Here is a 16,538-nt window from a genome sequence, read left to right on the forward strand (position 1 = left end):
ATTTAGTACCTAGGCCTATTTTATTGATTAATTTAAACCTTAAACTACAACACTAAATAATAATAATATTAATAACATGAAGAAGAAGAACAACCAGGAGGAGTTTTAAGTTAAAAGTTGTATTCTGTCACGAAACTGCTGCTCTCTCCTCTGCTGTCGTCGCTTCAGTGATCCTCGCGCTGCTCGTGCGCATCAAAGCTCAGCTGATCGACGTCACCGGGTTTGAATTGAAAGTAACGGCTCCTCTCATCAAAGCTTCCGCCGTTTGTTCGGCTCTCCGTTACAAGGTTTGTGAACTCGCCAAATAAATATAAATACAGAGTCTACTCACTATATATTCAATCACACATATATATATAAACTAAATTTATTATACAATACTACGTTTTTACAGTGTTTACCACTCGTTTATTGCACAGTATGGTATGAAGGTTTTAGCCGCGATGCTAGATACGTTGATCTAATGAACAAATGGAAATTATTTACTTATTGTCTTAGATTGATTTAGTCATTCAATTCAACATATTCTGTACAACTGTGTCTTAAAATTGCTGATATAGCCTAACTAATTTAGCTGATTCCTGCTGTCGTCATTGGCGTTTGTTATGAATAACAAAAGCAGGTTCATATAGTTTGGTCTGTTTTTGTTTAGCCTAACTTTACTTACTACAGGTGCTCTCATTCTCTCAAATACCATTTTAAAGCCATTTACTGGTCAATAAATATTTGTGAATAATCAGCTTTGTTCTTTTGTTTCCCCAGAACTGCCAGTATATTTCTAAAATAATCTGAACATTTCAGTGGCAACATTGAATTACAGTAAGTTACCTATACACCACATGCAGGTACTTTATTACTATGAACTTTCTCTGTGAAATTGTATTGTTTGACTGTGTACTTGTGTTTTTTTAATCAGTTATTCTCTGAAAATCTTCCCTCATGCTGTCAAATCTCATTCATGTTACTCAGAAAAATAATATCACAGGTTTGGCGCCAATAATGCTATGCATTTTTTCTTATATCTTTTTCATTTGCATTTGAATATAAGACATTTTAACTCTGAATTAACTTCAAGTTTAGTCTTTTTCGACAAAAAAGAGGAAAAAGCTATTATATGGCTTCAGAAGACTTACAACACAACCCATAACACATGAGTTGTGAACTCATTGATTATTTTTAGGATCTTTTCTCTGACATTTTTGGAGCTTAACCATTTTTACATAAATTGTTGCATTGAATTGAACTACACAAGTGTACATAAGAATGGTTTCATGAATGATTTACACAATTTCTTTCTGCTTGTGTTTCATGCAGTGATATTGAATAGTGACGGGTTGCATTATGCCTGAGATCTGCTTTCGGGTTCCACAGAAAGTCAAACAGGTTTGGAACGTCACAAGGCTGAGGAAATTATTTAAATTTGACAACTATCACTTTAATAACCTTATTAACAGTAAATGTTGTACTTTGCAGGGATCACGGTAAGCTGAAATACAAGTTTGAACAAGAATAAAAATCGTCCTGTAGACCCGAAAATCACTGAAGTGCCTGGACCATCCACCAGAAAAGAGGAAAAACAAATGGAAAACGAATCTGCTGTACCTTTTCACTTTTCTAACTCTTTAAGTACCTCACATGTCCCTTGTGAAGATTTTATTATTGATTGCATTTTATGTTGCAGCGAGTAAAGGTGCGGTCACATTTTTGAATTTCGTGAAATTACACAGGCAAAAAAGTCCATTGATCATTGTCAGCAATGTAGCGACGTAATGTATGAAGCACAGCTCACACAGGAGTCACTTTCAAGCAGCTTTCTGTTGGTCAAATCCAGTGAATTCCAGTAACCAACTTGGTCCCATAGTGACATTTTTGACCACAAACGAAATTGCTGATCGTGTGGATTCTTATTGAAATGACTGGAATTCTACTTCTCCATCTCTACCTCTACTTCCTCTATCTTGTTTCATGAGAATACTCAACATCCATTTATGGACCCTGTTGATTCAAGTCACACATTTAAGCTTTTCAAAAGCCATAGTGTTCATTACAGTCTCCAGTCTAACGGCATCCCAGACTTCAACACTTTATGATTCAAAATAGCTGAATAACTAATCATCAGAGATTTCTGTATAGAGATAAAGGTTAGGATCCATGTTTCCATGCATTTTGTTGAAATGTCTTTTCTTGTATAGCCTATTGCATATACTTGGTTGATTATTCATTTTGCGTATGTATTATACTATTTTTTTTGTGTATTCATTGATATTAATCTATAGTTAGCTTTTTTTCCCATGTTTATGGAAGTGTATGTATAAAAATGAATATAAAATATGTAATAAACAATTCTTATTTTGTATTTGGTTCAATTTGTTTATTATAATAGAAGTCAAAGGTAACCATAGTTACAACATGAAATTAAATATAAAAAAAAATGAAATTTGGTTCCTGGAGGCACCCAAAGTGGTTCCACACAGTGCCTTATATAAGAGTTCCTCGGGAAACTTGTGTGGTTCTTCAGAGAACCGCCCCTTTTTAAAGGGTGCCTAGAGGATCTACAGACGGTTCCGCCGGTGTGGCAAAGTGAAGAACCCCAAAAGGTTCCTCCAGGCACCTTTTATTTTTACAGTGCAGTCTGCGTACACGTCACACACCAGGATGCGCGAGCGCCCTCAGATCACTTGGACGTGGCTGTGTATAAGAGGTAAAAACGATATAAATACTGTTCGGTTTCTCACACAAACCACTCGTTTCGTGTCTTAGGCCATCAATGTGTACTTACGATGGGGAATTGTTTAATTTGGACGATGGGGAATTGTTTTAATTTGGACTCTGTGCATGCTCTTTGAGATCGTGACCATAGACCTGCATTATATGACTGACAGACAAGAACGGTTTGACCTAAAAATATCAAAATTTAAACTACTGCGGAAAAAAAGACACCTACATCTTGGATGCCCTTGAGGTAAGCTAAAACATACCAACATTTAATTTCAAAGTGAACTATCCCTTTAAGAGTGTGCATGGATCCAAAAGATCTAAATGACAACATAAAGCTTGAAGACTATCACATACCAAAACGTGAAGAAATAATGAGTGAAATGTCCGGTACCAAGTATTTCACAAAGCTTGATGCTTCACAAGGATTTTGGCAAATACGTCTGGATGAAGACAGTTCAAAGTACTGCACCTTCAGTTCACCATTTGGTAGATATTCTTTCCTCAGACCACCTTTTGGAATTGTATCTGCATCAGAAATATTTCACAGAGCGATGGAGAATATCATCGAAGGGCTTGAAGGAGTCAGAGCATATATTGATGACAACATCATTTGGGGATCTTCACTGCAAGAGCACAATAGAGGACTGACTGAAGTGTTGCAGAAAATCAAATTGAGTGGATTGAAACTCAACAAAAACAAATGTCAGTTTGGTGTGCAAGAACTTGTTTCTATAAGCTATCAAGTCAAGGAATATAGCCAGACAGCGAAACGATCAATGCCATTCTAGATATGAAAAGTCCCACTGGCAGAAAAGGTGTACAAAGAGTAAAACGTTTCTGCTTGATCCCTCTTTTGTGTTGAAGCCTGAAACGAGCTGGTCGTAACACTATAATAGTTGCAAGCTGATGATGACGTTTGGAAGCCAGTAGCATATGTGAGTAGATCCATGACTGATTCGTTTTTGCGTTTTTGGGATGGAAAAGTTTGGTCTTCCTACTTTCATGGTAGAAACAGATCATCGTCTATTTCTCTTCTTCATTCGCTTTTGAGAAGACATGTTGAAATCCTTCGTTTCGTGTCATAATATGATGCCCATATATAGTTGTCAGTTGGTTTTAATGGGCGGGATTTATGGTAATTGAGAATGAGCGTGCACGCGCGTCCCATTTACGACTGATTGGAATTCATTAACACACACTCACATTTCACTATCAAATCTGACGTTTTACGAAGTATTTGTGAATCAGGAGAAGAATTTTCGGGAATGTCTCTTTACGCGCAAATCACTCACATATTTACTCGTATATTTACGAATGTTTCATGAATGAGACCCATTGAGAATCTGGTGAAAAAGAGTGTGACACATGTTAGAAATTCAGAAGCAAGCAGCTCAAAGAACCAATGATGAGACCAGACTTACCAACACCAGCCTGGGAGAAAGTTGGAATGGATCTCTTCCATCTGAAAGGGGAAAATTATTTACTATCCTGAATCAGCCTTTCTTTCTTACTATCCGTACTTTCAGAACGAAGACATGTGAAGCATTGAAGCAGAAGCTCAACCAGCAGAAGTTCTACTATGACATATCTGTAAAACATTTGCAACCACTGATGATGGGTGATGTTGTGATAATCAGAAATGATGAGAATTGGAGCAAGAAAGCTCTGAGATCTTGTCAGGTGAAAACAGATGATGGGACACATTCTCAGAAGAAACAGACGTGAATTGTTAAAGACTGAGAAAGAGTCACAAGTCTTGAATCAAAGCAATCCTGAATCTGAGTCAAATGCATTGTCTGCAAAGGATGGACGTGACGCGTATTCAAACACAGACTGTCAAACATCAAACATCATACAGCTACACTTAGAAGATCTGCAAGACAGTGCATAAACACATTGAGTTAAGATCTAATTCTGAATGCAAAGTTAGACATGTCATAGAATAACATTGTTTACTGTTAAATGTTTTCTTTAAAGAATGGGGGATGTATTGATATCAGATTATGTTGTTACCTGAGATAACCACTAGAGGTCACTATATGGTAATGGGGGTGTTGTAATGGAAGTTGTAATGGCGTTGAAATGGAGAAGACTGGTAGAAATAAAGAGACACATGCTGCTACTGCACTGAATACTGTTTAATTAAAAAACATTAAACCAAACAAATGGTCTTACTAATTTATTTATTTGCTTTTATTTGTGCTTTTGTTGTGATTTTTTATTAGCTTGTTTTTGGGATGTTTAGAGTTGACCTGTTATTTTACTTATTGTCACCATTGTTGAGATTCATGCTGATTGTTTATGTCTAAGTTACAGTGCAAACTTCTGGAGGGGCAGGTGCTCAAAGGATAAAAGGGGGCACATGGAACTTTAAATTGCACTAAAAAAAATGCTATGTTGGCTTTAATTAATTTTTTTATGTCAACAGGTTCCACGTAATGTTGGATTTATGTAACATTATTTATTTCAATTAACTTAAGTTAATTACATAAGGTTAATCCAATGCCGTTTAGTTGAATAAGGTTAACAGTCTTAATTTTGTCCAAAACAATTAAGTTAATTAAGTAACATTATCCTAAAATTTATATTTTTACATTCAACCAAAACAAATAATCCAACTAGAAGAGGGAGATGCTCACATAAGCTGCTGCACACCAAAGCTGCAGATAGAAAACATAAGATACTGGTAAGCCTTACCAGTGTTGTGATAATTATTTTTAAGGCACTCTACCTTTTTTAAATAATTACTGTAATAATAATAATAGTAATAATAATAGTTTAAAGTATGAATAGTTTTTAATCAAATAACATAAAAAGACCAGACCCCTCGACACCCGTGAAACTTTTCTCCCTCAAACGTTAAACAGCAATAAACAACATCTCTGCATGCTCTCTTCACGTCGTCTTTAATAATAGGTAAATAAACATCAAAATCATTTCGCTGAGAATGAAACACCACTTACCAGCAGCCGCAGAGTTGAAGATATCCTCTGGTAGTGCAGAAATAAAATAAAAAAATGCTCGTGCGGCGTGAGGAATCGTCCCGGATGAGCAACATCAGAAAACAAGCCTTATGATATTTACGCTTTTAATGCAACGGTGACATAAAAATAACGTTCGATGGACCAGTGTTTTATTTTTGTGCCCAATTTATGCTTAAAAATTTGTAAAAACAGTGTTTTCGGTCAACGCACATTCTCTATAGGCCGAATAATTATAATGACATTAATATTTCTAAATAGAATAGACTACAAGTATTTTGATTTGATAAAATATATATAGAAATTAAAAGTATTTTAAGTATTAAGTAGGCTATTTTTGTCGATGCCAATCGTAAACAAGTTGGTACCTCGAATGGTTTTATGATTAAGGGCTACAATCATTGCTTTAGTAGAATTATATTGGATTCTGATATATTTTAAGAAACTTTTAGCATTTAGCTAAAACCTACATATTTGTTTGTTGATCAAATCTTACCTGTATTCTGAGCCATTTTCCGTTCACCTTGACATTTATAAACCGAAAGTAAAACGGAGGTTGACGTGACGATGAAACGAGCAGATGCAAATACTCTCCAGCGCCCCTCTGTGAATAAACGAAATATTACAAATAAAAACAGGGTCACATTCTTTATTTACAGGAACTGTGAAGTCTATTTGTAAGTCGCTTTTGATAAAAGTGTTTGCTAAATTAATAATTGTAAATTACAGCATTGCACTGTTTTCAGTCCTATAATTTTAGGGAAGAGCCTTTCAGAATCCATCTCCATGAGAATCTGAACAAATTCATAGTAGTGTTTTAGTTATTTTGGGTATGCCAAATTAAGCACATATTGCACCCAACATCAATGCACAGATTGTGCAACAGATTTGATCGGCTCAATAATCATTACTAATGTATGTGTGATCATATATTCACATTTATATGGGAACATGTATGTGCAATATATATATATACACAATAAAGGATAAAACTGTGTGAATATTACATGTAATGCTATTTTTGTCTTAAATAATTTAAATGCATTAATATATAGCCATGCATGGGCAATGCATACATTGCAGTATATTGAAAATATATATATAAGCACTAGTTTCCCATAAATGGAAATATATTATGTAATGTATTGCATTATATTTTGCACATATACTCATAAACTGAGGCTCATTTCTGTATTGTTTTCATTGGGACAGCGCTACTTGTGCATCTTTTCTGGTGTCTTTCTGAAATAAACATTAGTGCAGCAAGCCTGGAATATTTGTATTAATAAACATCCATTTATATTCTGAAAAAAAAGAGACATGAAATACACTTATAATTATGTGACGCTAAAAATTCATTTACATGATCGAGTTCTACATCCAGTGCATTGTGGGATAGTGGAAGTCTGTGGTGTCAACACTGTTTAAATAAATGTAATTGAAAGCCAAATATGCTTTTGATTCTATTGAATTTGGAAAACTAATAATAATATTCTAACTGTCCAAAGTTAAGGCCACATTCACAAGATTGTCTCAAAGCAACTTCATAGAAACCAGAAAATAAAATATTTTCTAGTGAAAAAAAGAAAGAAAAAAAAAGAAAAAAAGATTGTGGATAAAAACTATACTAAAATTATATTAATGAGTGTTAAATGCACCAGTTATAAGTCTGACATTCAAACTTTAATTAGGTAGTTTATCACAAAGAGCAGGCAATGAGAAAACAAGAAGCATTCTTATTAGTCCAGCAACATGTAAAAAAATAAAAGGATTTATCCTAAAGCGATATCAGTTTTGATATGGAGTCTGAATGCTTTCACAGGAAGTCCAACAGGTTTGGTACAGTCAAATTAAGTTAAACAAAGCACATTTCTCACCTTAAACACCAATGAAAAAAAAGAAAATGTACAATGACCTTGACTATTTGAGTGGTATTAAATGTCCATGACATTTAAACCTAGAGGAATTTGTAAAAGCTTACATCTCCACCTCCACCTCCATATGATGTGTTTGTGATGTTGTCCTTGAGCGGATCTTGCTTTTTTCCCCCCCTGGAATATCACTCTTTTCTGATGTTCAAGGATGTTATTGTTTCACCAAGTCACTGTTATAGAAACGATACACCATCTTGTCGCATTGGTGTTAACTGGCAGGTTTTACACCCTGTCTACATTGGATTCGTAGAGTCACTGACAGTAAACATAAGCTTCATTCTAGTTCTGACATATGGCAATTGTGCAACTTTCAACGACAAGACAAATGGATCCAGGGCTGCGTTTCCCAAAAGCATTGTAAGCCCTAAGTTCAGTCAGGACCACTTTAAGAATTAAACTTATTGACAATCTTTAGATTTGGCGAGAGGCTTAGGCTCTTAAGGTGCTCGAGCTGCCATACTAGACAGCTTGAGATACATCCTTGAGACACAAATCCCCCAAGCCCTTTAATAACCAAATGTTTCTTAGCATATGTTTACAGAAGGAGATACAATGACTACGTACATAGAGTTTCTATAGAGAATCGGCTGCTCTATTTTGAAGATGCTAGGAGGTGAAGGGGTGGAGGTGGGTGTAAATGTCTGTGCACAGACTGCAGAGCATTCGTTGAAAGAGCTTAAATACTATAGTTGATTAGAGTAGGTGGAGTAATAAATCAGCTGAGCGTCAGCTGATATTGTTTAGCGATCAGTGGTCTGCCTGAACGACGCTTAAATTACATTTGATCACTCAAGCTCTATTTGATCGTAGATACCATTGGTGGCAATTGTTCTATGATCAACCTAGGCTTGTGATGCTTTTGGGAAACGCAGCCAAGATTGTTCGCTTTGACGATTTCTGGTGTCAACACAGTTTTAGACCCTATTTTTTGCAGGTATTCAGCTCCACATATCATGGATCTTTGGTGTAATCTCACATTAAACAAACCTCCTAAATCACCCTTTCAAAAATTCCCATTTCCTTTCCTTTCCTTTGGGAAATGTTGCTTTGCATTATTTAATACGCATCTACAGCACACATGTGAAACTCAGCTCCTGGAGGATCAACATCCTGCAGAGTTTACAGGGAACTGTCTTATAATCCTGAATACCTTGATCAGCTGTTTCAGGTGTGCTTGATTGGGGTTTGAGGACAGTGGCCCTCCAGGATCTGAGTTTGAGACCCCTGATCTACAGTCTCTTTCTCTCCTTCAGCTGCTTTTCTTTCTGCTGCTGTTTTTAGTTTTACAGCTGGATGCTTTGAACATATGAAGGCCTTTAAACTTCCGGTTGAATTTTTCCATCTGTTTGTCCGTCTGTGCCAGGAGGTCTAGAGAGAGAAAATCTTAAAGTAAATGTGATGAAGTGAATAAGTGAGAGCAAAAGAGGATCGTTTCTCACCTGTCCTCTGGATCATAGCAGACATCATCATGTCCTCCTCCTCTTCCCTGATGAAGAACACAACACACCCATCAATAACACATCATTATCATGTGACCTCACACTGCTGGGGTCAGGTGACCTCTGACCTCAGTCTGTCCAGATCCAGGCTGCTGATGATGTCATTCCTCTGCTGGATGATTGACAGCAGGTGTGACATGAGCTGATGTTCCCGCTGTCTGTCATCAGAGCTCCAGTCTTGTTCTGGACAATCACACACACATTCATCAGAAACTAGAAACTACAGACACTTTATACGTAATTTCATACACTGAAAAATGTTACTTTATTCCAGTACAAATATCTAAACTTTCATAAATCAAGATATATTTATTTTAGGAGTGAGACCGGTGAAGCGATGTTAATGAACGACGCTTGTGTGACGACACCAGAAGGATGAAAGGAGGAGTGATGACAATATTTACGTTGTGTTTTATTATATTTATATGCCACAGTCGTCCATGAGGGGCTGCTGCTTTCGTTTTGTTGTTTGTTTATTCTGTCATTATAGTTACATTCGTAGTTAAATCTTGTTAAATGATGCATTGATCAAAATAAGGTGAGACTGCCAGGCTAGAGAGCACAGGGACTAACAGACTTGGGACCATCAGACTCGGAAACATCCAAACATAGGACCACTGGACTTGGAAACACTGGGACAACTTAGCATGGGACCACAGGAATTGGGAAAACCAGGCCACTGAACTTTGGACAACCAGACATGGGGCTGATTGTGGGACAACCAGACCACTGGACTTGGACCAGAATTGGAACAACTAGACAACTGGACTTGTGAAAACGGGCCGTTGGACCATTGGATGTGGTAAAACCAGGCTAGGGAGAACTGGGACCACTGGACTTAGGAACTCAGAGTCCTGTTCCCCTCTCCTTTTCCTCCACCATGCTTGCTCCTCATTGAGGTTATGAGAAGTACTGGGTGCCTCTTCTGGCAAGGGAACTGATGGATGGTCAATAAGGAGGGCCTGATGGCAGCAGTCTGTGAGAGATGACCACTACAGTAATGGGCAATATCCTTGCTGGTGTCCATCCAGTACAAGTTGTGCAACATCAAGTCATGCTAGTCCAGAGAAACAGCTAGTTTTACAAAACTGAAAACTGTATTCGTCATCAGTCAAATCACTTTGTCTAAAGACAAAATATGAACTGCTGGATACATATTTGTGGATGCAAGTGTAGATTTATTTAATTAATAAAAGAACAAGGAAACAGCGAAACAAGAGAAACTAAACTGAGCACACCAACATGAAAGTCATAGAAGGACAAACCCTGACAATGAACACTGGAAACACAAGGGCTTAAATACACAAGGACTAATAGACTAACAAGACACACACGAGGAACGGGAACTGAAGAAGTCCACAAACTAAAAGACTACACAACAAAAGCACAGAAAACAGACATTACATTACAGTGTCATGAATTAAGAATATTCAGATATTTGCACTGGAAAACAAGAAAATCTATTGGTGTTGATTGTCTTTTTGGAGACATTTATATGCTAGTATCATCTATTCATTTGTAGATTTGATATCAGAGATTAACCCTCTGGGGTCTGGGGGGTTTTCTGGGCCCTGGAGGTGTTCTGACATGCTCTGACATTTGTGCTTTTTTCAGTTATTTATAAACATATTAATGGCAAAGGTGTAAATTCACTCTATACAGCACAAACAGGGCTACCATAATATGTGCTCAAGATGCATGTATATTTTTGCATTTTTAAGAGAATAATGTTTATACGTGGTTATTGAAAAAAATAAAAATGAAAGTTGCTGAAATAAGACCACAAAACTCATAATAAATTTGTGTCCACAAGACTTTTGACTAATGGATGTTGTCGCTTTGAATTCTGGTTTCAAAATGATGTGAAAATCATCCTGCCTAATCGTTCAAATAAAACAATACATTGATTTAATTGAGTAAAACAGGTTTTGCTTGGAAAGCCAATATGCGAGGGGGGCGTGAACGAGGAGTGGTTTACACCTGAGAATACAATGTCCCACCCACTCTGCATAATGAGCCTTTCATTCAGGTGTGACACTGACTGAGCCAAGAATGAATGCAAGGACAAAATATATATTTAGAAGAAGACTTATATTGACCATTTAAGATTTTGCTTACATCTATCTTGTAAATATGTTTTGCTATTTTATTAAAAAGGTTACAATTACAACAATAATTACAATTTCAACAATATTTCAAGTGTACTCTTTCTTTGTAAACAAAAATAGTACTATATATATATATATATGAGCAGAAATGGCTAAACAAAAGCTTATTTGATGTGGCAGTATATTCTACAGTAAAAACTGTACCCAAATCTAGTCAACAAAATGTTGTCTTTCACATTTCGCCTGACTGTAACGTTGTTTTTATGAAATATTAGGGCATATAAATGTTAATTTGCAGTTTAATACGTTGCTTATACAAATAGCCTACATTTTATTTCAACATATTTCAGTTGAGTTTTACTCATCTCAGTATAGCAAAACAATTTGCTAAAACATCATCATTCATTCACACACAGAAACACGATTTAAATTTAAACTGTCTTTTTGCATCTGTGGTAAACAGCGCGCATCTCTGCCGTTCATTCATTCACAGAAACGCGATTCACTTGAGAAGGGAAAAAAACGTACTACAGTATTCCTCAGCTCAGTCGGATCCTTGCTCCTCGAAATACCCGCACTTCTGAGGTACATTATTATTATTCCTCACAGCGCTGCGAGACGGTGTAGACAAGCAGGCTACAATGATCTGATTAAACTTTTGTTTTCTCGAGCTGATATGGGGGCGTTCACAAGCTTGCGTGGATTGCCTCATTCATTCGCGTTTGAATAGCGCGCGCTCTCCGTGGGCGGGGTCACATTAAAAATTAGATGAGAACGACTGACATCTCGCTCTTTTCTTACAGATTACATGAACTGAGAATATTTGTTTTTTATATAAATTACTTAATTTAAAAGAAGAGAATTCAAGCTTCATGCCTGTGTGTCTGTATGTCTGTTTGACTGAGTATTCGCTGAGTTATTGTTAATTTTCGGACGCGTTTCAGAATGGACTTCACTGACAGAGAGAAGGCAGAACTCGCATCACGTTTATTTTTCTTTATTTGGCAAAAAGCACAACACTTTGTTTTTATTGTGAGTATACACAAAAATAATACACATTTAACAGAATCGATTGATGTATGAAACTTGTTTGTAATATCAAAGTCAACAGAGCAAAATTTATTTCGTTTGAACTGATAAAAAAAAAAGCGAGCCTATCGCGCCGGCGCGCTTGTCGACCTCAGGGGGTTAAAAAACATCAATACAAACATATTCACATTAAGAAATATGATTGATTCAGTTTGTCACCTGGTTTGTTGAAGAGGCACCTGAGCTCAAACTCTACATCAGTCTGCTGCTGCTCCAGACGATGCTGTCTCAACCTGAAACAAACACACACACACACACACACTATTCTTGTCAACATGATGTGTATTCATGTTATTGTTTTGACATCAAGCTGCAAAATTTGGCCTCACAAAAAACCTTACTTGTGTGTGTACTCACATATACACCAGCTCTGCATCTCTGCGCACTAACATGTTCTTCTTATGAATCAGAATGAACCAGTCGACTAGAAGATTCTCTGAAACAAACACATCATTCATAAACAAAAGCGCCTCAGATCCACTAATGAATTCCTCAGTGTTTATTTGATTAGTCACTACCACATCAAGAGTCCATGACTTTAAACTCCACTGGCAAATGGATTGAGGTTCATGATTTGTATAGTTTGTTTTTTAGATTGTTATTTAGATTTATTACATGGCTTGGCTGAATTCCAATGTAGAATGCGGTCTGTTATTTCTTGATAACAGACCTCTGCGAAGTATAACACACCATTGCCATGAAAAACAGAGCGTTGCTATGGACGCAGAACTGACTATTTTCTTTAGCGGAATCAATATAATCGTTTTTAAATCAATAAACTCCTTTTTAAATCAATATTTTGTGTCAAATTATTTATTTATTTTGTAGGTAGCCATGTAATAAGCAGGGTAATGTATAGCAAGGCGGTTGTTATAGCGAATAACAACCCCTTCAGGCTGATCCCGTTCAGCCTCGCTATACATATCCCTTACATAGTTTGTTATTTAGATTTAGATTGTTATTTTAAGCCCCTTTCACAGAGATTCCAGAAAATACACAGATAATGTGTCCTTGGATTTGTCCCGGGATCGTTTGATTTTGGTTAATTCACACTGCCAGTGATTTTCCGGAATATGTGAGTGCGTTCACACACATCCCATAAAGATCCCGTAAAGACACTTGATGTCAGGATGTGTTATAAAAAAGCCATTGTAGTCATGTACTTAATGGATTTTTTTACGCAGCGTCTTCAGTTTACTAATGATCTGCACTTTCGATCTCGAGAAACCACACTTGAGCATTTTTTTCCGGATTCGGTCGTACACTAATGCATCGCGTACCATTCCACAAAGCTGGCGAACGATCTCAGCTTCAGCGCGGATAGTAAGGAGCTCCTGGTCTCTGTTTCATTCTAGTTTGCAGACATTTTTTCGTTCTTTCTTTGTTGATGACAAACACAAACTTTCTTCTAAGAGCAACACAATACCCCTTACGGCATTGGTCCTGGCTTTTGTTCACACACTGATCCCGCCAATGTTACTATGTCCCCATCCCAGCATCAATCCTGGGACGTGTTTCTGTTCACACAGAAGGCACTCTAGCAATTTATGGCAATTTTGCGGGATCAACGCGCTGTGTGAAAGGGCCTTATGTTTGTCTATTAGCATTAATGGTATTAATATTAATACATCTGTTGTTGTATATGGAGGTTATGTGTTTCTCATCAGTTTGGCGGCTCCTCATCTCTCTCTCCAGCTCTTCTCAACTATAGTAGCTCTTACTGTATGTTTGCTTGTTAGCATTAGCGTGTGTTTTTGAGTGAGGAGGTTCAGGTGTTTCTCACCATCCGTTCGTCTCCTCATCTCTCTCTCCAGCTGCACTCCTCTCTTCTCCAGCTTCAGCAGACGCTCCTCCAGCTCCTTCTGCTCCTCACACACCTCCTTCTCTGACACGAGCGTGTCTGTGATCACCTGAACACACAATCAATCATCCTTCAGTCAGAGAACAGTTTACATCTAAAAAAAAGTGCATTAAACTGAATTAAAACACTCACGTTCACAACAGGTTTGTAACAAATCTCAATCGCATATAAAATATAAGCTAGTCAATTTTGCTGCAATCCTTGCTAAAAAGTTTAGGTAAAAAAAAAAAGATTTTAGATTTTTATATGTATTTGTAATCTTACTGCACAAAACAAAACAAATTTTTTATATATATATATATATATATATATATATATATATATATATATATATATATATATACAAATCTGGTTATTAAATAAAATGATCTCAAAAACAAATCTCAATGAAATCTCAATGAATGATTTTAAATATGATCATATAGATAAACTGATCAGTTTGCTAACTGAAACCACAAAAGAACTAAAGTCTTTTTCTTATTTCTCTGTCTTGTACTGTGAGTTTGTAGTTTGAAGTGAAGGTCTCTAATCGTCAGTATGAAGCATCATTTACTCCAACAGCAAAACAAACAGTTTCTGTCTCACCTTCCTCTTGATGAGTGGGAAACCGTGGGCAGAAGCTGCAGCCTGATGCATGCTGGGAACTGAAGATGAGGTTTGTGGTTTGTGTGCAACTGAAGTTTTGAAACTTAAAGGGTTTTGCTTGATAAAGAGAAAAACAGAGACAATCTAATGTTAACACACACACACACACACACACACACACACACACACACACACACACACACACACACACACACACACACACACACACACACACACACACACACACACACACACACACACACACACACACACACACACACACACACACACACACACACATCTCATGAAATTGCAAAGAGAAAAACAACAACCCACAACCACAAACTGTGACTCTTCAGTCTGAGCGTCAGACGTCTGATCACATGATTCAGCTCACACACAATTCATTACAGAAATAACATGACTCTGAAAGGGAAGTTAATGCTGCATCATGTTCTCTGTTTCAGATCATTAAAATGGAGATCCTGGTTCTTGGTCTGACTCAGCTCTGATCTCAACATGATTGGACAGAAAATTAGGGGAAGTTTGAGACACAATTTCTTTGATAAAGCTAACAGAATTTGAGACACTTTCTTCTTAAGAGCAAATTACTTGTTAAGTCGAGTCTCTTCTAGATCTTCTAGGAGTGTCTGTAGTGATTCAGAACCAGTGTGTTTCTCAGATAAACCTGAGCCTGAGCGTCTCTGCTAACAGCAGCAGCTCTATTCCCAGAACACAAGACTCGTCTAAACTAGCGTCTAAATATAAACAAGCTTCAGCGAGAGAAGAGCCAGTGCTGGTCAAATAAACCTGCTGGTTTGTGTCAGCTCTTCAGAAACCTCAGGTTCACAGTCTAGTTATTCATTCTGTTTTTATTCTTAGCAATTGTAATGCTATTTTGTTTATAACTATTAATTGTATTTTTATTATGTTTATCTTACCATTACTTGCATACATACATACATACTATCTTTCTTATTTGACGCACAATCTAAGTAGCTGAGCAGGTTTACATTTCATTGCAAGGTTATTCTCTATAACTGAGAATGTGAATGTTGAATCTTGTAGAATTGAGGATAAACAGACTTTTTAATGCAGTTGTATGAGGATCAGGTCACATGATGAAAGGCTGATTCAGATTTTCATTCAGTACCTCTTCATCCTTGGACTCATCCTCATTGTCCTCCAGGAAGGGGTTAAAGGTCGTGGGGCAGTGGCGGGAGTGAGCGGACTGAGTCGGAGGAAGACGATACCAGGGACCCGGATCAACAAGCTTCATCCAGGGATGATCCTTACGGACGACTCGCTGAGACGATACTGAGACAAACACATGAGACACACTGAATGCACTTCAACTGATAGTTTAAAACATCAAGCTAAACCATCACTGTAATAATGACATATTTAAGATTAAATATATAAAACCGTTATATAAAAGTTATATAAATAACTCTACTATAAGCAAATCTGTCAAACTTTAATTTGATGGGTTTTTTTTTTTTTTGTAAGTGTTTATTTAAACAAGACATTAAAAAATTGACCTCAAACTGACACGACAACATGCACTCCTCCGCAGGTCACCTTTCGGCGTAACCTACGCTCACTCTCTCCCTCTCGCCTTTCCTCTATGGCCCAGATAGCAACATTGTTTCAGCCCAGATCCGGCCCACATCTGCCACATGTGGAATGATGATATGGCCCACATGCAGGCCGCATGATGGCCCTTGGGCGGCTCACTCCTGTTTGCCAGATCTGGGCCACAA

At 37.1% G+C, this 16,538-nt stretch overlaps 1 protein-coding gene and 1 long non-coding RNA gene across 5 annotated transcripts in view; one reads left to right on the forward strand and one right to left on the reverse strand.

Annotated features, from left to right (window-relative positions):
* LOC309503446 overlaps window positions 1-12,475 on the forward strand; it is a 411,057-nt gene extending 398,582 nt beyond the window's left edge. The window contains exon 3 of the long non-coding RNA XR_014207645.1: window positions 11,384-12,475. This is a non-coding gene — a long non-coding RNA (uncharacterized lncRNA). The remainder of the gene's footprint in view (window positions 1-11,383) is intronic.
* micall1b.2 (MICAL like 1b, duplicate 2) overlaps window positions 1-16,538 on the reverse strand; it is a 43,944-nt gene that overhangs the window by 16,318 nt on the left and 11,088 nt on the right. For 2 of the 4 annotated variants that reach the window (XM_082170041.1, XM_082170039.1), the window contains 8 exons: window positions 15,929-16,092; window positions 14,776-14,892; window positions 14,113-14,239; window positions 12,687-12,765; window positions 12,489-12,562; window positions 9,201-9,315; window positions 9,073-9,119; window positions 7,361-9,001 (listed from right to left, as the gene is read on the reverse strand). In XM_082170041.1, coding sequence (XP_082026167.1) covers window positions 8,883-9,001; window positions 9,073-9,119; window positions 9,201-9,315; window positions 12,489-12,562; window positions 12,687-12,765; window positions 14,113-14,239; window positions 14,776-14,892; window positions 15,929-16,092 — 842 coding nt within the window. In that variant the 3' untranslated portion in view covers window positions 7,361-8,882. Of the gene's footprint in view, window positions 1-7,360; window positions 9,002-9,072; window positions 9,120-9,200; window positions 9,316-12,488; window positions 12,563-12,670; window positions 12,766-14,112; window positions 14,240-14,775; window positions 14,893-15,928; window positions 16,093-16,538 lie in introns of those variants that run through there. The other 2 variants (XM_082170040.1, XR_014206094.1) reach the window with 2 other exon arrangements.

Source organism: Leuciscus leuciscus, assembly GCF_965113295.1.
Source record: "Leuciscus leuciscus genome assembly, chromosome: 1".
Classification (NCBI taxonomy): Eukaryota; Metazoa; Chordata; class Actinopteri; order Cypriniformes; family Leuciscidae; genus Leuciscus; species Leuciscus leuciscus.